Raw genomic sequence first — 21,237 nt, forward strand, 5'->3', positions numbered from 1 at the left:
GAATGATGAGATTGATCAAGACTGAAACTTGGTAGGGCATAATTGGCAAAATGATTGGCTGGTATAGAACTGAACTGGTTCACTTTTGAGTGACTATATAAAGGATATTCATTTCCAATACTGGCTGCACATCCTCTCATTCTCCTTGGCTCACCAGTCAACTTGGGAAGTAAGAATGATAAAAAGAGGCAAGAGGGGCTAATGCAGGGGAGATGACCTGGAAGAAAATTAAGGGGTCAAACTCACATGAAAGAGTGTTCCAAATCACTATTGATCAGAGAAATGCAAATTAAGACAACTCTGAGATACCACTACACACCTGTCAGATTGGCTAAGATGACAGGAAAAAATAATGATGAATGTTGGAGGGGATGTGGGAAAACGGGGACACTGATGCATTGTTGGTGGAGTTGTGAACGAATCCAACCATTCTGGAGAACAATATGGAATTATGCCCAAAAAGTTATCAAACTGTGTATACCCTTTGATCCAGCAGTGTTTCTATTGGGCTTATACCCCAAAGAGATACTAAAAAAAGGAAAGGGACCTGTATGTGCCAAAATGTTTGTAGCAGCCCTGTTTGTAGTGGCTAGAAACTGGAAAATGAATGGATGCCCATCAATTGGAGAATGGCTGGGTAAATTGTGGTATATGAATGTTATGGAATATTATTGCTCTGTAAGGAATGACCAGCAGGAGGAATACAGAGAGGCTTGGAGAGACCTACATGGACTGATGCTAAGTGAGATGAGCAGAACCAGGAGGTCATTATACACTTCGACAACGATATTGTATGAGGATGTATTCTGATGGAAATGGATTTCTATGACAAAGAAACCTAACTGAGTTTCATTGGATAAATGATGGACAGAAACAGCTACACCCAAAGAAGGAACACTGGGAAACGAATGTGAACTATTTGCATTTTTGATTTTCTTCCCGAGTTATTTTTACCTTCTGAATCCAATTCTCCCTATGCAACAGGAGAACTGTTTGGTTCTGCAAATATGCATTATATCTAGGATATACTGCAATATATTTAATATATATAGGACTGCTTGCCATCTTGGGGGTGGGGATGGAGGGAGGGAGGGAGGGGAAAAAACGAAACATAAGCGAGTGCAAGGGATAATGTTGTAAAAAATTACCCTGGCATGGATTCTGTCAATACAAAGTTATTATTAAATTAAATTAAATTAAAAAAAAAAAGAAAATTAAGGGGTCAAGAGATTAGAATTAATTGTCAGGATAAAGAAAAGGATTTTGTAAGAAAAGATAGGAGAGATAAAAAGCTAATAATCTGGAACATGGAGGTGGTACATTTGTGAGAAGATCATGGGTATGACTGTCTTTTGAATGTAAATGAAATAGTTGAAGTTAATAGATAGGGAAATTGTGTGGTTATGTATTAGTGAAAGTCAGTATGCATGTTGAAATCATGAGTTGAGAACAAGAAAATTGTAAACCATATACCAAATATATTGATGAGAAGGAAAAGGAGTGACCTGGGCAATCTATAGACAACAGCTACCAGGATTTTGATCAATGGTAGATATGAATAGTATGAACCTAAGGAAGGAGAGATTATTGAGTGGTGAAGGTAGAGAGAGGACCTGGAAGTGGCAATGAGGAAAAAGGAATATTCTCACTTCCCAAGCTTGACTGGTGAGCCAAGGAGAATGAGTGGATGTGCAGCCAGTACTGGAAATGAATACCCTTTATATAGTCATGTTGATGTTCTTGTCTGGACGTGTGTTTAGGAATATGCAGAATATTGTTTAAGAGAAGGTATTATGTGAGACGGCCTTGTACAATTGTTATACTCCAATAATATTTTCACAATATCATAGAGATTATTTTACTTGTCCTACGCATTTTATAGACAAGAAACCCGTGGAAAGGTGGGGGAGAGGAAGGGATTTGTCCACAGTTACACATGTTCTTTAAGAGTTAATGTTGAAAAATTACAAAAAACAAGCATGTTCCTCAAACTGAAACCTGAGAGGACACTCTCAACCCAGCCCTTCACAGAAGTAGAAGGTCCACAGAGACTGCACACACACACATTGTACCTGTCTGTGGGCTCTTCCAATGAGTTGTGTAGTTGTGTTCATTTTTCCTTTGCTTTTTCTTTGTCCTTCAAAAATAAGAAGATGTTATAGGGGCTGTTTCTCTGGGAAGGGGAAGGACAGTGGGGAAAACTATAATGATGTAAAAAAAACCATCAACACACTTTTAAAAAAAGAGCCAAAGGGAACAAATGCTAGGCTGAGTAGGACATTCTTAGTCATTTGCCTTCATTGTTCTTCAGCGTGTGTAACTTAGTGCTACCCTGTACCTTTAAGTTATAATCTCTTCATCTTTGAACTATAGAGGGGAAAAAAAAATCATTGAATTGATATTTAGGCTCAAATCCTAGTCCTGTTTGACCTTTCATTCTTATATCTAATATTGTTCCAAGATTGCCATAATTTTTAAGACTCCAGAGTAGTAATATTGTGGAGTGGAAGGACAGTCATTTCAGCACTATGTTTTACCCATTGATATGTGGATTAGTTCCCACATATAGTAAATTATAGAATTGTCTGGAGGTTCAGAAAGTATTATTATGTGTGAGAATCACATTTGATTGCCCTCATGAATTGCTTAAAAAAACAAAACAGATTTTTCTTCGTCAGAATGAAGTGAAGTCTATACAACTTGAACATAAAGATTCTATAATATCCAGAAGCTGTTAATATTATTACATTGTTCAAGGTGAGCATCATATCATTTTATACTAATGGGTCATGCTGAAATATTCTGTTTCATTCTGTTTATCCCTGATAATTTTTCCTGCCATACCTGGATCTAATGAATAATCATTGAATAATAAACTTTCCAGCTGTCCCTATCAGAACTCTGACCAGAATTTCATAATCATGGTTTGTGAGACTCAGGCCTATAATTAGTACATAACCAATGATCTTTTCCCTTTTTTGAAATCATATGTATTACTATTTCATGTATTAGAAAAAGGCATAGGTGCCTGAAGGATTACATAAAGGGTTTATAGATTTTTATGTCTTCACAAGAACTATATTAAAATTAATGTCCTAGATATCCTATCCATTTCATTATGGGAGGCCTTACTTTTCCTGAATTACAATTAGTTTTGCACTCTTAATGACTTCTCATATTTCCTGTAGGAATACATTTCCATTGTATCAGAAATCAGTTTAACAATTTGATAACCTGTATATTTTATCTGCATGGAGTACAAACCATTCCTTTTGCCCATTTTATGATACCTACTCAGTTGTTTTTCTGAGATATATTTTCTTCCCCTACCTGAATCTAATTAATACTCTTAGGACAATTAACTTTGTAGCAGTCTAAAAAGAACATTAAGAACTTTTATATCCCAAGTTCTAGGTGTAATGACTGCGTATTTAAAATCAGCTGGAGTCAGGAATTCAGGCTAAGGGAAAAATCTTCAATATTTATTGAAGTGAAGAGATGAATAAGGATTGCGATAGCAAATATAGGGCAAGAAAGATTGCGATAGCAATATGGGCAGCTGCGACAGGAAGCCAGGCTGAGAGAGATCTGAGCTGAGCAAACCATGGCAATGGCAATGCCAAAAGTCTCTCTTTCCCCTTCCTTTGTCACCCCCCTGCTTCCACCCACCAAAATCGTCATTTCCTATACAACACATCAGGACTTGCACAAAGAGTGGGCGGGGGCCATTCTTTCTCCAAGCTTATATATTAATACAGTATGGCCCAATTACTATTTAGCCTCTTGTGCTTGGGAACCTCAGTGCATCAACTCAAGCCTCAGCCCATTACACTAGGGACAGAATAATAATAAAGGGGACATAATCCTTTCCCTCAGGTTGCTTATGGTCCAAGAGGTGAAATAAGACATGTACAACAATGACTAATTCAAAATAGATTATGATATCTTTAAAAAAAAGGTACACAGTACTGTGAGTTTGGATTAAACAAAGCATCTTCTTGAATTATCAAGGAAATGTTGGCATTACAGCTAGGCCTTGAGAAATAGATAGGAGTTCAATAAACAGATTTGAGCAAGACTTAAGGGGAAGTGAACGTATTCAAGTCATGAGAATCTTGTGAAGAAATAACATTGTTTGACTGTGAGGATCATAGAAGACATCAAGGGAAAATTGTGATATGAAGTTGCAAACATAGGTTGTGGCCAGATTGTAGAGGGCTTGGAATGCAGACTAAAGCATTGGGACTTTATTCAGGGGTCAGTGAGGGACCCATTTCAAGATTGATGGTAAAATAATTATTACTACAGTAATATGGTTACTCTGCAAAATGTGTAGGATGAGATGCTAAAGATAGGAAAACCGTATATGATGAAAGAAAAACAATTACAACATTGTTTTAAAGATTAATATCATTTCCCTGGATGGCCTTTTCTTTTTCAAGGGGGAAAAGAAAGTGCCCCTGGGTAATTTCAATATAAAATCTAGGGTTAAGAGGGAAGAAAGTGGGGAGAGGCCAAAGAGATTTGGTCCACATAGAATTGGGGTTAATGGGGCATGACTATAAAATTAGGGTAATTTTAATGTAATGGATTCTGTGGCTATATTTTGTATTGTTTAGATCCATCATTGTCACATGCTTCACACTCATTTTATGTTTGCTTCTTGATTGTTTTATTAGATGGGGATTTTAAAGGAAAAAACAAACATAATTTTTTAAAAATTTGGAAATAAGTTCTTTTGAAGCTAAATAACATTTCTTTCTCATTTTAGAATAAATGAAGAAAATCATTTAATTCTTTAACTCTTAAGAGATCTTTTTTTCCCTATTTTTAGAGGGATTTTTTTTCTGCTCTAATTCCTTAGGCAAGTTGTTATTAGACACAGTTGTGATTAATTTAGTCCCCTGTAGCTGTGGGGGCTTCACATTTGCTGCTTTGGTAGTTACCTTAATTATAGAACATAGAGAATACAAATAGACTATCTGGAACAGTTTTCATACATTATGTGAGAATTAATTTTAAAAATTTTAACTAGGTGTTTTGCATTTAGTTCTAGTTATGAGTTCAGGTTACCACTTCTCACTCTGAATGTTAGTCTGAGGCAACTTGAAAACAATCTAAACCAGGGGTCCTCAAACTTTTTAAATAGGGCACCAGTTCTCATTGTCCCTCAGACTGTTGGAGGGCCAGACTATAGTAAAAACAAAAACTTTGTTTTGTGGGCCTTTAAATAAAGAAACTTCATAGCCCTGGGTGAGGGGGATAATTGTCCTCAGCTGCCCCATCTGGCCCATGGGCCGTAGTTTGAGAACCCCTGTAACAAACAGTTAAAATTCCACCGATGGTAAGAACAGTTTGATCATTGAGATAAGATCTACAGATGTCTGGGGGAATTGCCATGTATAACTGTATTTTAGCTCATGTTCCTTCAAAATCATTAGCTAAAGTTAAGCCCAGAAGATTCTAAGCAAAATTATAAAGATGGCAGAGATTTCAGTTGTTATATCATCATCTATATGTCTTCCTTGCCCCTTTCCTCAGTAGTTGGGAGGGAAATTTAAGAGGAGAAAGAAGACAATTCTAGAAGCAGTTGATAACGCTCTTTAAAAAAAAGCACGGAGGCCCAGAAAACTATAGTGGCAGGTTGTATGTATGTGTATATTTGTATATGCACACATACTGAAAGATTAAAAAAAAAAAAAAGGACTAGGGATTTTTACTTATCAAACAAGCATTGTTCCACATAGCAGTTTTATGGGTTAGCTATGTGGTATGTTCATACATATGTATATACATATATATTATAGTAGTTAAGGAAATCAGCAAAGTGAAACTATGGGAATAAAAAGATAGAAGCCCTCTGATTGAAAGTCTTTGCAAAAATAGTCATAATTTAGGCAACAAAACAGGAATTAGAGATCCAAATGCGAGAGAAAATTTGAGCTCATAGATTTCATTGAGTCTTGATGAGATGAAGGCCATGACTAGAATAAGACTTTGAACTGGTATACCTTGTTAAATGAAAGAGAAATGATGAATTAATAATAATAATTTTTAAAGGGATGGGAGTGGGGAGCACAGGAACATTTTATATTAAAGAAATATACTCCTGAGAGCATATCTAGGAAACAGAAGATGGGAGAATGATGGAGAATATTCAGATGAAGGTTAGTGGAGGGAAAAACAGAAGAGATTTTGTTATTAGAGCATACTACAATTTCTCCCAAGCAGAGTTTGGGCAGTACATCACAAGATGTACTTGTGGTACAGAAGTATGATGTAATAGTGATTGTCAACTTCAGTTATCTAAAAATCTGCTGAAGCTTTCTATCTGCCAAAAGCAAAGCACCCTATAATGTTTTGACTATCCTCAATGTAAGTATATCCTTCAAAGATGCCATAGGGAAGTTCTGTTTTACTTCTGATTTTCATTGGCAAAGTGGAACTTTATTCTAAGATAGAAATTATAGGAATCCTTGAGAGAAGTGACTATTTTCTCCTAGAGTTTTGTGATAGAGAAGCAAAGGAGATCTCTTCTGACAAGCCACTTAGATTTTATTTGACTAGATTTCAAAGGGTCCAGTGAAAAGGAGAGGATTTCAGAAAATGATATTCTACTTGAAAAGTTCAGCTCAGAGGTATAGCAGATGCTCAAGAATCAAATTCAGGTGAGGAGGAAATAATGGGATTTGACCAAAGGAAATGTACAGAACATGGAAGCAAGGCCATATAACAGAAGATGAATTTAGGAGCATGGCAAGATCTTATAAAAAGTGTCAGGAATGCCAAACTTAAAATGATCTGAGGCTCATGAGAGAAGCTAAGGACATTAAAGAAAATTTTTAAAAGCTATATTGGAGGAAAGTTAGGTGATGTAATGGGCTGAGGATCAAGTTGATGCACTGAGGTCCCAAGCACGTGAGGCTAAATAGTAATTGGACCATACTCTATTAATATATATGCTTGGAGAAAGAATGGTCCCGCCCACTCTTTGTGCAAGTATATATATTAATGTATTTAAAATCAGCCGGAGTCAGGAATTCAGGTTAAGGGAAAAATCTTCAATCTTTATTGAAGTGAAGAGGTGAAAAAGGATTGCGATAGCAATATGGGCAGCTGCGATAGGAAGCCAGCTAGCAGAGAGAGATCTGAGCTGAAGGGCCGTTGCAATGGCAATGTGAGTAGCTGTGTCAAGATGCCAGCCAGCAATCTCTCCTTCTGCTTCCCTTTTCACTCCCTTGCCTCCACCCACCAGAATCGTCATTTCCTATACAACACATCAGGACTTGCACAAAGAGTGGGCGGGGGCCATTCTTTCTCCAAGCTTATATATTAATAGAGTATGGTCCAATTACTATTTAGCCTCACGTGCTTGGGACCTCAGTGCATCAACTAGATCCTCAGCCCATCACAAGGTGACACTGGATATCACTGGATAAAGCACTGGAATCAGCAGAACTTGAGTTCAAATACGGCCTCAGATTTGAGGCCACACACTTATTAGCTGTGTGACCTTGGGCAAGTTGCTTAATCTCAATTGCCTTCCAAAACAATAACAGTATTTATTGGGAGAAAAACGAGGATCCAAAAAAGGAAAAGGACGGTTACTTGGGATGACTGGGACAGTGGTAACTAGCAAGAAAGAAAGGACTGCCCTATTTTTATTTTTATTTTTTTTTGCATTTCTCTACCAGGAAAAATTATCTTTGAATTGTAAATGGCTGGACAGAAATAACCAACAGGGAATTGATACCCAGATTAACTAAGGAGATTGTAAGAAAGTACTTAATTGCTTCTTGATGAACTCAAAACTACTTGGCTCAGGTCTAGAAAGAACCAGCAAATGGGATTACATAGCCAGTATCAGTAATATTGAAAGATCTTAGAAAACAGAAAAGGTATCAACTGTAGAAGGGTGCTTATTCTTTTAAAAAGTAAAAACAGAATCTACAAACTATGAGCCAATGAATTTTACCTTTATTCCTAGGAAAATTCTAGGATAGATTATTAAAAAGATGGTTGGTGAATTTCTAGAAAGAGAAGTGGTGATTAGAAATAATAGTATTATTAATTAATATTTTATATCATATAGAGAGTTGTGATAATTAGTAATCAGTATTAATAATAAAGAGGAAATATTGCTTCATTAGGAACAGGTCTTGACAGACCTTATTCCTTTTTTGACATTTCAGAACTACATAAGAGACATCTTGTAGATAATGTTTATTATGTTTATCTAGATTTTAGCAAAGTTTTTGATAAGAAGATAGAATGAATTTGATGTTACTATAATTAGATGGATTTAGAACTGGTTGGATGGCTGAGCTTACATCTAATATTAATGGTTCAGTGTCATTGTGGCAAGAGGTCCATAGTGGAATACCTTAGAAAACTATGCTTGACCCAGTACTATTTAACATTCTTATTTTGATGATAACATCATATTTTGAAGATGACATAAAATTGGAAAGGGTTACTCACATACTAGATGATAAATTTATCAAGAAACTAAGAGTTCTTGATAGGCTAGTGTTGGTCTGAATTCAGTAAGTCGAGCCTTTGGGAGTCAGTTGTGGGCTTTTAAATTTTAGCCATCAAGTTTTAAATCACTATGTGTCAGACTCTGTGTTAGGAGCTGATGATATAGATACAAAAAATGAAATGGTCCCTGTCTTCAGTTTAGAAATGAGGCAAAGATTGGCCTTTTTAACCTAGTTTAAAAAAAAAAAAAAAGCAATCTGAGAGGAGAAAACCCTCAAGATTTCTGGACAAAACAGAGATAGTTGTTATTTCCATTAACTCTGAGGCAACCTGGGTCCAAAGACCAAATGGGGCTTGATCTGGGAACATCTTTTCTGTTGGCCAGTCAATAAGAACCAGAATGGTTTGGATTTAAGGCATGGTCCTTAAGAAAGAAATATAGCTCATGAACCCCAAGATATCTTGTGAGGTTTCATTTCTTTGTATTGAGCATCTGTACTAACAGGAAGGGAAAGGAAAGAAGGGAATGGAGATCAGGGAGGAAAGAAAGATTAGCCAGCTGTGTTGCTTGGTCCAATGGGACAGGCCCTACTCACCGAACCTGTTTTTTGTCCTTTATTCTTAAAGAGGACTGTGAGTGACAAAATACAAGCAAAATAGGTAATCTGATGGAAGATCTAGCAGTTGGGGAGAAGACATCAGGAAAGACCTCATACATAAAGAGGCACTGGAGCTTCATCTTAAAGAGTTCAGCGATGCAAAGAAGTGACAGTAAGGAGAGAACACTTCCAGGAAAAGAAATAGTCATTGCAAAAGCCTGGAGATTAGAGGTAGAATATTGCATGAGAAAATCACCAGAAGGCCAGTTGGACTAGGCTCTGGAGAACAGAAAGAAAAGTAATGTGTAATGAGCTAGGCAAGCTGATATGGGGCAAGGTGGTGAAGAGTTTTAAATATTAAACTAAAGGTGTTTATATTGGTTCCTAAAGATAACAAGGAGCCACTAGAGTTTTTGAGTAGAGTTAGGAGCATTCAGAACTGGGCTTTGAGAAAATCACAAGAAGACTTTAAACTAGGACATTTTCCATCATTAATAGGGATAAAGATTTTGATCTAAAAGCTCTGGAAAACTGTCCCAAATAATCTGATGGTTTGAAGATATAGACTTTATATCCCTACACAGGATAATGAAAACAAAACATATTTAAAACCAGATGGGATTTGGTTTATAGTATGGCCTAGCAGCTGGAAAGTATCAGGAAATGGGGTTTCAACATAGTAATGTGTAAGATATAATATTTTGAAGAGTCTTGGGCTTCCTTTCTTTCAGTATATATAGAAAGATAGTAATAGTGTTTAGATGTATGCTATACAGACTTTTATGATATTACACAGGCATTGGTTTCTTTTTTAGTAACACTTGTAAAGTGGGTACAAGTGGGATTTTTTTCTTTGTTATTTTAATAGTGCCACCTGCCTATTAGCAAGTTTATAAACTTACTGATTTTCACTTTAAGATTAGGTAGATTGGGAGATGACAGATATGCTATCTATCTAGAGGCTAAGTCACCACGTAGACCACTGATTTCATTTTTTTTTAAAAGGCACACTAAAACCCAGTATATAATTTGCCACTATTTGCAGCTACTTTGCTCGTCTGAAAAGTTAATGCAATAAACCTAAAATATTTTGGAATTTAGAGGCAGATTGCTGGTTGTGCTTTTTTATCCCTGCCCTTGTTAACTGCCTTATTTTCTTCTCTGCAGGAAAGGAAAATTTTTTTTGTTTGAAAATTTGTTTAAAATCTTGTAACTCCTGGTAGTTATTTTTCTGATGATCTCCAACTCCAATTCCTTATGGCTGCTAGAACTGAGTATTTACTAGTTAGTTTGTGGTTCTCTTGCACTGCCACATTATAATGCTAAAAGAAAATCTGGTTTGGGTTTAAAAGACCAAAACTAATTTTATGCCAAAATGAAATTTAACTTGGGTAGCTAATGGAAGAGAGAAATGGATTTACATGTTTTATAAGATTGATTAGATCAGTATAAAGAATAAAATACTTTATTAATCAGATTTGAAAATTCAGTAGATTATTGTATACAGACTAATTGCAGAATCTTTTTTTTTTTTAATACTAATGTGCTTTCCTCCTCTTTCATCTTAATGTGAAGATTTAATATGAGATGTTCAAGCAAGCATATTACCACATCTTCTATCCTTGGATTAAAATGTGTCTTAGACTCTTCACTAAGTGTATCACTGTAAATATGCTGTTCAGAAAGACACATTCCCTACCTGCCCATACATATACCCATCAGAGGATGGAAGGACATATTTGTTGACTGATTGGTTGAGTGTACCTTTTTCTGAGGATTTATAGCTTGTCTGTCTTACCATGGCTTCTTTAGCTTTCTGGGAGGCACGTGTACTGTTGTTAAGTATGGCCAGGGATGCATGTTTGACAAGTTAGCAGTGTGGCAGCTCTACTTGCTCCTAGCCATGCTGTCTCAGGGTTTGTTTGGGTTGGCCCTTGTCCAATACCTGCTATAAGATACATTTCCTTGACAGTACAAAGTGTGGAACCACATTAGCTACAGAGTTTAGAAAGGTTAGCCATACACATACGGTAAACATTAACAAACGAAAAGGCCCACCCACCTTTGCCCTTGAAATCTGTTTTGTCATTCCATGTTTTGGAATCACTATAGTGTTTGATTAATAACCTCCTTAGAGTAATTGAGTCTTAAGTGTCCTTTCCCTCAGTCAGACCACTCACACACCTCGCTGTCGGCTGCTTTGCTTACTTATTATAGCAATGGTCAGGGTACTGGAGAGGTTGTTTATTTCAAATAGCCTTCATTTGCCTTCTCCTCCAGTGCCAGAAGGACTGTGAATGGTTCCCCCCTACTATACCCCATATGTCTATGTGCTAACTAATTTGTTTGTCTGCCCAGTTGGACTGGAAGGAAGGGTATGTGAATAGGGCTAGAGAAATACTTCACCATGGTTGGACTTTTCCAGGAGGCAATCAAGAATATATGGTTGGCTTGCGTGGACATGCTGCCTGTGGAAGTTGCCTGTTGGCTTAGTTTCTTGGAATTTGTCTATCCTGATTTGTGGCCAAATTCTGTAACTTCCTCACTTGAACTCATATTTGAGAACCAGCAAATTTTGATTCTGTTTGCCTAGGCTTCGGTTTATTGAGCAAGAGATTTTCTTCATCCATGAATTAGGTGATTGGACAAAATTATCTTTAAGGTACTTTGGGGCACTAACATTCTGTAATTCTATGAAATTAAATCAACTGCTATGCCAGAGTCCATTTGGTGGGTTGGCAATGATCCTTTTATTTTTTGTTGGTAGGGGTTTCTGAAGGTCCTTACTGGCCTCTCTTTCCTGTTCCATCCCTTTCCTGTTTCATCACTAGCTGTGTCCTGTATTTCTCATTTTCTAGCACCAGAGTGAAAACCAATATTGTGAGAAAAAAATTAAGGAATTATTTATGCTGTCTCTCACAGAGAATAATGAAATCTTCACTTGAACATTGTTGAAGGTTGTATAAAATGTATTTTGGTATAAATATGTTGGTGGCTCTTATAACATGTGCCATTGGGAAGTTCCTAGTGATCCTGATTATGAAAGCTCAGGTCAATGAACTTAGTAATTAATTGCTCTATCAGAGAGGGAAAGATAGTGGTCATATTAGAAGAAGAAACTGGTAAAGGCAGCCATAATTAGATTTGGGGAGAATTAATTCCATTCCAAGTTCCATTCCAAAACTTCTCTGTTTATTACTACAACTCTGAAGGATAGATCTAATTTTAATATTCTTTTTTCTTTCATGTTTCTCTATGTAAAAGTACCTCCTTTTGCCTTACACTTCATGTGATAACTACTGTGTCAGAGAAGATTTTGCAATTCTGGAAAAGTTGGAAGGGGAATAAGACCACTGATCTTTCTGATAAATCAATGCTTTCTTCCTTGCTGACTATCCTTTTCTTTGCTCCCTTTATTTCTACCATCCTTCCCATTACTGTATGTCTCTTCAAAAAAAAAAAAAAATACAGCTTATAGTTCTGAGCACTTTAGGGAATAGAATTTTAGGGACTTTAGAGTTCCTTGGATCCAGAAATGCTGTGTTTCCCTCACTGGCAATGAAATTACATGATCATATGATCCACTTGAATTAAAATGTCTTAAGAATTTTGATTTTGCTATGCACATTTTTTCTGCCTTCATATTATTTTTTTAACCTAGGAGATGAGTGAAATAAAGGTGAATGACTATAAATGATTAAGATTGTTCTCAAACACATTAGAAAATTCTGATCTTTTAGATCAAAACAATAAATAAATTAAAGAGCTAGGCCTCAATCTGTCATCCAGAGGGACATATTGTGTGTGTAAAAGCATGAAACATTAGGATCCTATTCTGCTTCAGTGGTGAGCCTCACTGACTTATGTGGGCCCAGCATTCCAAGATGCCAACAGCACATGCCAATAGAGCTGGGAAAGGCTGGCTTTGTGGTTTCAAGGCTGTCAGGAAAGGGAAAAATATGTCAAGAAGGGAACATCTTTTTGATTTTTAAAGAGTATCATACAGACAAGTGATGTACTAAGAACTAAACATTATGAATATAACTGGTTCAGAAGAAAGTAATCTGAAAATTTATCAGTAACAGTCATAAGGAAAAAAAAAAGACTTGTGTTTAGCTTAATAAACTAGTGGTCATGTGAAATTCTAACTCATATGTTAAAATTTATTAACAAGAAGAAGAGCAAGTTATTTAATGTTCCAATCCTCTTTCAGAGTGTGGTACGCTGTCTGTGGCATCCCAAGTTAAATCAGATCATGGTTGGAACCGGAAATGGATTGGCTAAAGTATATTATGATCCCAACAAGAGTCAGAGGTATTTTATATAAGTATAACTTATTGAAGATGAATTGCAACAACAGGGGATGGATGGGGAAGGGAGCTGATTTTTTTTTTTTCTTTTACTTTGCTTCTTTTCTCTTTTATGAGGATCTGCCCTTTGGGAAAATGGAACTGGTATGAGTAAGACTGCTATGGTAAAACTAAAGTGTTGAGCTGTTGGAATCTTTACAAACTGCTAACTCATTAAGAGTTGATATTTTGGGCCAGAACCTGAAATACTGTACTAAGTAGAACTAATTAATAGAATGCTTGTGTTTACACTTTTACTCCTTGGAATTCACAAGTATGGGAGATTCACAAAGTAAACTTTGTAACTTTGTGAATTCACACCTCCCTTGAAGCTCTTAGGGCCAGAGAGTGCTATGGGAGAAAATTCAAAATCACTCTCTCTGGTATATAAGAAGAAAGCAGAGGCCCAATGGAGAGAATTCAGCCAAATTCCATGGAGAGGGGAGCGTCAAATCAGAAGAAACCATGAGTCAGAGTTGAGCTAGAGCCAGGAGAGAATTACTTTGGAAGGCAAGAGAGACGGATTCATCTTTGTGCTGGCTGGAGGCTGAAGGGAGCAGAGGCAAAGGACAAAGCTGCAGGAGCTCTCAGAACCGAGCAGAGAGATAGGCCTCTAAGAATCTAGCTATCCGGGCCCAAGGAAAGAGACAAGATTGGAAGGAGAAATAAACATTTGTATTTTTACCAGCTGGCTGCATTTGGGGTAATTATTGATCTGAACTGATACTAAGGCTGCCTCCAGAAAATCTCCTTGAGAAACCTTTTCTCGCAGAAAGAATTATATTAAAAAAAAGAAAATCACCACAGTACTGGACTTCAGAGAAGGTTTTAGTATTTTCATTGATCTATCCAGAATTCAGTGTTTGAAAGTTTTCAGAGGATTTGTAATTCCTTAACTGGAATATTGAGTACAAAGAGGAAAAAAACCCTATTTGCTTTTTCATTCCCTCCTCCCCGCCCCAGTTCACAGTATGTATTGGCATTTAGGAGAGATGCATGCACAAAGTTGGGAAATAAAAATGGAAATAGATTGTTCTTTCTCCAGGTTACTCATTCAGATGTTTGTAAGGCTGTTCTCTGCCAGCAGATGGAGACAGCACAATTTTATTTATTTTCATACATGCATACATATACACTCAGAGAGACATACACACATATAAATATACACACATATACATACATATAAACATATTCATTCATTTTTATAGACATACACACATATACATACATACATATATATTCATTCATTTTTTCCCCAAACATCAGACTCAGAACATAGGTATTCCAAAGATATACCTCTCTATTCCACAACATCTTAATTTTATCCTTAGTTTTTTCTGTTGTCCTTATATATAAAGATCCTTATCTATGTCATTGAATCAAGATTTGAAGATCTTTCCAAAGATCATTCTATTTTCTTTTGTAGAGAGAATTCTGATTTCTAATTGTGGGAAGTATGCCATTGTTGGAGCAATTTATCAGTAAATTTCATTTTCAAAATAAGCTTCTTAGCCTATTTTGGCTGGCTTGTCTTCATTTTTTTAAAAAAGATAAAGTGACTTTGTTTTCATCTTGCTCAATTAGTGGATATTTATTATCTATGATTTGGCAGTAGATAGAAGCTGCCAGTCCTTTCCTACAGAGTGCTATATGCTTCCTGTATCTAGAAAAACAAACCCATTGTGTTACATGAAACTAGTTGGCATTTTGTTCCTATCAAGGAGACTGAAAGCAAGTGATATAACTGATATAAGAAGCTCATTTCTTTTTTGAAAAATTTATTAACCCTATTCATTTAGCAAATTTCAATCCATTCTTAAAATTTTTTTTCCTTGCTTATATTAAAATAGACATCCAAGCACTCTTTATAAGAAAACTTATAGAAGTATGGTGTTCCTTACACAAAAGTATCCAGTTTAGCTCAATCTTGGGCAGCAGCCCTTTAGCTCTTTCCAATATTGCCTGTCATACTGAATTCCAGGCAGTTATGTGGGTTATGTTTGAGATGTGGACAGATGCCCTTTAGAATGTAGACCACCCAGATTGTTTTCTTCTAAATCCGAGGGTAAAATTTGAACTCTGTGTTCTTTGGGGGTAAAAAGGACAGATACTTAACTTTTTCTATAAGTCTGTCTTTTAATTTTTTCTAAAAAAAACAAGAACTATAAAGCTTTTAAAAAAAAATATTGGCAAAATTCTGTCCACTTGCCATATTGTCTCACTAATCTAATCACTTGCCAATAGCCACTCAGTGGTATGTTTTTCTCTTTCCTAAGTGGAATCCCATTATCTTGGAAGTTCTATATATCCCCCATAGCTTGGCCATATCTGAAGCTTCGCATGATGGCACATACAGGGTCGAGTTCTAAATAGAAATATCTGTTCATTTCAATGTGTACCTTGTTTCTCAGATCAGATAAAATGGTTTTTTCTTTCTTTTGTTTTTCTTCTCAGGGGAGCAAAATTATGTGTAGTTAAAAACAAACGGAAGACTAGACAAGCTGAGACTTTAACCCAGGACTACATCATAACTCGTAAGTGATTGAAATGATTTTTTAATGTTACATCCCTTGTCTGCTTTCCTATGGTGTTGGTTTCATGGTGTTTCAGGGAGGAAAAAGCCTTCAAATCAGGTATATATTGAAAAATTATCTCATTCACATGAAAGGTACAACCAGTCAGTCATGCAATAGCTTACTTACTTAACTTATGTGACAATCAGAGACAGATAGGACTATTGGATTCTTTATATCACTCATCACCCAGAAGAGAAAATTCCAGCCAGTATAAGAGTTGTAAGCCTCTGGAAGACCCACAACCTACTGTAAGAACATGGGAAGAGGGTTTAGATGTATGTGTGTGAAGTTAAATTATGCACAGCAAGATATAGAACCTCAATAAAAGAAAGTTGTCTTCACCAAGATTCATCAGATGTCAATCTGACAAGAAATATAATCTAACTAGCCTGACAAAACTTGCTTTTTACAGAGTCATGCTGATTATTTTCCATCAATGGATGCCCTTCCAAGTGACTAAAAACAACTGTTGAGAAAGAAAACTGAGTACCTTTTGAAGAGGCTCAGCAAGCTCCACAGTGCCCACTAGCCTGGCAAGTGCTCTAGAGTCATTGCCAGGGGACAGTGTGTGGCCAGTGGTTCTGCCTGGCAGATTGGACATAAAACCACCCTCCTTAGAACTTGGGATCATTAAAGATATCCCATGACATTTTTTGCAAGAGTAGAAGTGTTAAACTCAGTGTCATGACCAAATTCCAGCTCATGTAATTACATGCTGCTTGCTTAAATTCTCCCCTACCCCCACCCCTAAAGTTGTTTGAAGTAGAAAAGCTATTTTTCACTCGCCCTCCTAAAAATACTGTTGTGCACAGAGGCCTGCTCTCGCCACCCTTTTACTCCCCTCCCCCGAGGTAGCTACATTTCACTGGTGAGTGATGTGGTCTTGGTTTCTGGGGATGAAAAAGTACTTCCAGATTCTTTGCTCTGAATGACTATATAAGTTTTAGGCATTTGTTTTTACTATAAAAAACATTTCTACTCCCTTCAAACCCCTAACCCTTGGGGGGGGAAAAAGTTTTGTTCTTGAAAGAAGTCATAGTCTTCATGTGAGTTTTCAAAGGAATTATGATGACCATTTTGCCTCAAAGACAAGTATAAGTTGCGTTTACTCCAAGTCCAAAGTATAACTATTATCTGACTCTCAATATGTAGAGAGGTACTTTTTTTTTTTTTCATTTTGTAGAGTCATTTTTACATACCAGCCTGTAGCTCAAGTCACCAATTGCTCACGCCCAAGTTCAGGCACCCCACTGCATTCAGGGCAACCTTTATCCTAGTTTTGTTGGCGTACAGTGTTTCTCTCTTCCGGCCTTCTACTGTTGCTCAGTGTTGTCACACTCCTTGGACTTGGTCAAAGTTCAGTGATGTGTGAAGTGACTACAGTGCTATGAAGCATCTGGGGAAATTTGTGGTGTGGAAGGCATGCTAAATACAGTATTACTGTTAGTATCATTGATGTTTGATTTGTGATGGATAATCTTAGGAAGTCTTACGGAAACTGAGTTTCAGCTACTAACTAAGTTTTATTAGCTTACAAATGGTTTGGGAAGTATATTTTCATAACTGAAGTCTGTGACAAGGATTTAAACATATTTCCTGTGTGCAGTTCCATTCCAAGAAAGGTGAATAAATGACTCTAAAAATCTCAAAATTAAATGGGCTAATTGGTTACAGTTAGAATATCTGTTATTTTAAATGGAGGTTGTCATTATGTCTTCCATTTCATATTTCAGTTAGTCATTCTTTAGCTATGTTTTTGAATGAAGGAGTTATTAAAATGAAATTGTTTTAATGTGACTTCCAGCTCATGCACTCCCTATGTTCCGTGAACCACGCCAACGAAGTACAAGGAAACAGTTGGAAAAAGATAGATTAGATCCTCTTAAGTCTCATAAACCTGAACCTCCCGTAGCAGGCCCAGGTAAGTATGGTCTGTTGGTTGTATAGGTTTATTAAACAATAAAGATAAAATATTGCAAACTTAGATTTTTCTGTTCCTCTTAAGATTTCTTCAGATTATTGTTTTAATAAGGCATGATAATTTTGATTAAAATTTTCAACATATAAATATCATATGGAATTTTAGACAAGTAGGAAGATAAACAAAGTTTTTGTGCTTACAAAATGAGGACAAACTCTTGACTTTGTAATGATGAGAACTAGCTCTGTAATTGCATTGGGACAAGAAAGCTCTCTATATCCAATCTAGGTTGGCATCTGTTCTGCCACTTAAAATCTCAGACAGTTACATAGACCACAGATGAGTTAAGTAGCTTTCCCAAGGTCATCCAGGTTGTTTGTGTCAAAGTCTGCCCCATTGTTTCTAAATTCAAGGCTGGATCCCTATTCACTGTGCTTCTCATATTGATTTTACAAGGATACAAAAGTTTTTAGGATTTCTTGGAAATGCAATTCAGCAAGCATATATTACTTTAGAAATAAAAACAAAATAGTCCCTGCCCTCAAGAAATTTATATTCTATTGGAGGGGAAAGCATGTTCATGGAAACTAAACATGAACTCTATGCAAGATAATTTCCTTGGAAAGGAAACTAATAACCAGAGCGATCAGGACCAACTTCTGGTAAACATTTTAAGAAACAGCAGGCAGATTCTGTGTGAATGAAGATGTTTTCTACTGCACATTATAATCCTCATAACTTCATACATCTTCTCCCAATTGCTTTTTGCTGTCTTAAGTGTCTTAGAATTGATCTTTCATCTGACTTTTAGCTTCTGAGTCACCTTCTGAGTGCAGTGATTTCTATTTAGATATCATTAAACCCAACATGAACAAAATTGAATTACTCATTTTTCCTTTTAATCAATGTCTCCAATTAAGCTTCTCTGTTTCATTGATGAATCTTATCTTTATCTTTGATTTCTCCTTTAATTTAATATCCAGATCATACCTATGAAGAAGTCCCTCTAATATCTATCCCTTTTCATTCCCACTACCACTATCCTAGTCTTTGTTCTTAGGCCTCTCAACTAAATTACAATACTGTGCTAAGTCATTTCATTGCTTTTTACTTCTTACCTTATCAGTTCATCTTGAATTATAACTAGACTAGTCTCATTTTTGCCAGTTCAGAACTATTAAATGATGCTATATTTCCATATAAGTACTGTAATTTAAAGTAAAAAGATCCTGATTCAAATTCTGTTTACTAATTGTATGTCCTTGAACAGCTCACTTAAACTGAGTGTCAGTTTCCTTATCTGCAAAATAGGATTAATAATATTTAGACAATAATATATATTATATTAAAAGCTCCAGGAATAGCATACCCTCCAGAGCATCAGTTTTGATTCCAGTTCAGACCACCAAACTATCCCCGCAGTGAGCATTGTCTATTCAGATGAGGCCTGCCATCTCCACCATCATAATCAGCAACTGCCTTGAAAAGGCAAGTCAGCTCAATTAAAATAGTATTTGGCCATGAAAGAAAGTATGTACCTGGAATGCCAAATCCATGCCATCACTTTGACTACTACTTTTCCTAAAGACCCAGCACTGTTACTCTAGCAATACTCCACTGACTACTTTCAGCTCAGGTCCTGTAGCTGTAGCCCAAAGAAACCATGCTTACTAGAAACAGAACCTCTCTAGAGGTGCAGCATCTCCAGCCTCCTTTAAAGCAATTGCTACTGAAGATGAAGAAGAGAAGGTTCTTGTCACTAAAGTCCTTGGTGCTGCTGAATGATTTGACATCAGAAAAGAATATGGCTTTATCAATGAAAATTATAATTAAAAACAATTACCATCTATCCTATTACTGATCCTTAAGGGCCATTATATTTTTCTATCTGTCTTGCAGCTGAAGTCTGCCTTTTATTAGAATATAATAGAATTTGAGTTGGAACTTTAATTTTCTAATTGTATCTTCATCATTTAACATAGTGCTTTGCTTCTCTCTCTAACTCTTTTTCCCTTCTTGACACTGCATGCAATCTGATATAGATTAAACATGTGCAATCAGGTAAAATGTATTTCCAATAGTCATTTTGTGGAAGAAAGCCCAAACCAGAAAAAATAGTATACTTTTGTCTATATTTATACTATTGGTTCATTTTTCTGGAGACTGATAGCATTTTTCATCATAAGTCTTGGGTCATTGTATTCCTGATAATAGCTAACTCATTTAAAATTGTTCATCTTACAATGTTGCTGTTACTCTGAACAATGTTTTCCTGGTTCTGCAAATTTCATTCTTTATTATTTCATGTAAATCTTAACTTATTTTTTCTAAAATCAACCAGCTTATCATTTCTTATAACACAGTAGTATTTGATCACAATCATATCACAACTTGTTTAGCCATTTCACAATAGATATCCCCTCAATTTCCAATTCTTAGCCACATAAAAAAGAGTTGTAATAAATATGCTTGTACAAAGGGTTCCCCCCTCTTTTTTTAAAATCTCTTTGGATTATGGATCTTGTAATGGTATAGCTGGATCCATAAGAATGCAGTTTTATAGCTCTTTGGGCATAGTTCCAAATTGTTCTCTAAAATGGTTGAATCACTTCACAACTCCACCAACAATACATTAGGATCCCACTTTTCCTTTATCTCCTTAAACATTTATCATTTTCCTTTTCTGTCTTATTAACCAAGCTTATAGATGTAAGGTAGTACCTCAGAGTTGTTTTAGTTTACATTTCTCTAATCAATAGTGATTTAGAGCATTTTTTCACATGACTATAGATAGTTTTGATTTCTTTATCTGAAAACTGCTTGTTGATATTCTTTGACCATTTATCAAATGGTAAATGACTTGTATTTTCATAAATTTGACTCAGTTCTCTTTGCAATTCAGAAATGAGAACTTTTTGAGAGATACTGTAAAAATTACTCCCCTTCTCCCCAGTTTTCTGCTTTCCTTCTAATTGTGGTTTATTAGTTTTGTTTGTGTAAAACCTTTAAAAATTAATATAATCATAATTATGTATTTTACACTTTGTAATGCTCTTTATCTCTTGTTTAGTCCTAAATTCTTCCCTTTTCCATAGATCTGAAATATAAACCATTCTATGCTCCCCTAATGTGTATATGGTATCAGGCTTTAAGTCGAGATCATGTATCATTTTGACTTTATCTTGGTGTATGGTGCGAGATTTTGATTTATACCTAATTTCTGTCAAACTGCTTTCCAGTTTTTCCAGCTTTTGTTTGTTTGTTTTTGGTCAAAATCTTGAATCTTTTGGTTTATCAAATACTAAATTCCT

General features: G+C 35.9%; 1 protein-coding gene across 2 annotated transcripts in view; it reads left to right on the forward strand.

Moving 5' to 3' along the window:
- The window catches only part of WDR70 (WD repeat domain 70), a 382,013-nt gene that overhangs the window by 272,765 nt on the left and 88,011 nt on the right, over positions 1–21,237 (forward strand). For both annotated transcript variants that reach the window (XM_051990074.1, XM_051990064.1), the window contains exons 14-16: positions 13,294–13,394; positions 15,884–15,963; positions 17,810–17,926. In XM_051990074.1, the coding sequence (XP_051846034.1) occupies positions 13,294–13,394; positions 15,884–15,963; positions 17,810–17,926 (298 nt within the window). The remainder of the gene's footprint in view (positions 1–13,293; positions 13,395–15,883; positions 15,964–17,809; positions 17,927–21,237) is intronic.

The sequence above is a fragment of the Antechinus flavipes genome, chromosome 1, assembly GCF_016432865.1.
Source record: "Antechinus flavipes isolate AdamAnt ecotype Samford, QLD, Australia chromosome 1, AdamAnt_v2, whole genome shotgun sequence".
NCBI lineage: Eukaryota > Metazoa > Chordata > Mammalia > Dasyuromorphia > Dasyuridae > Antechinus > Antechinus flavipes.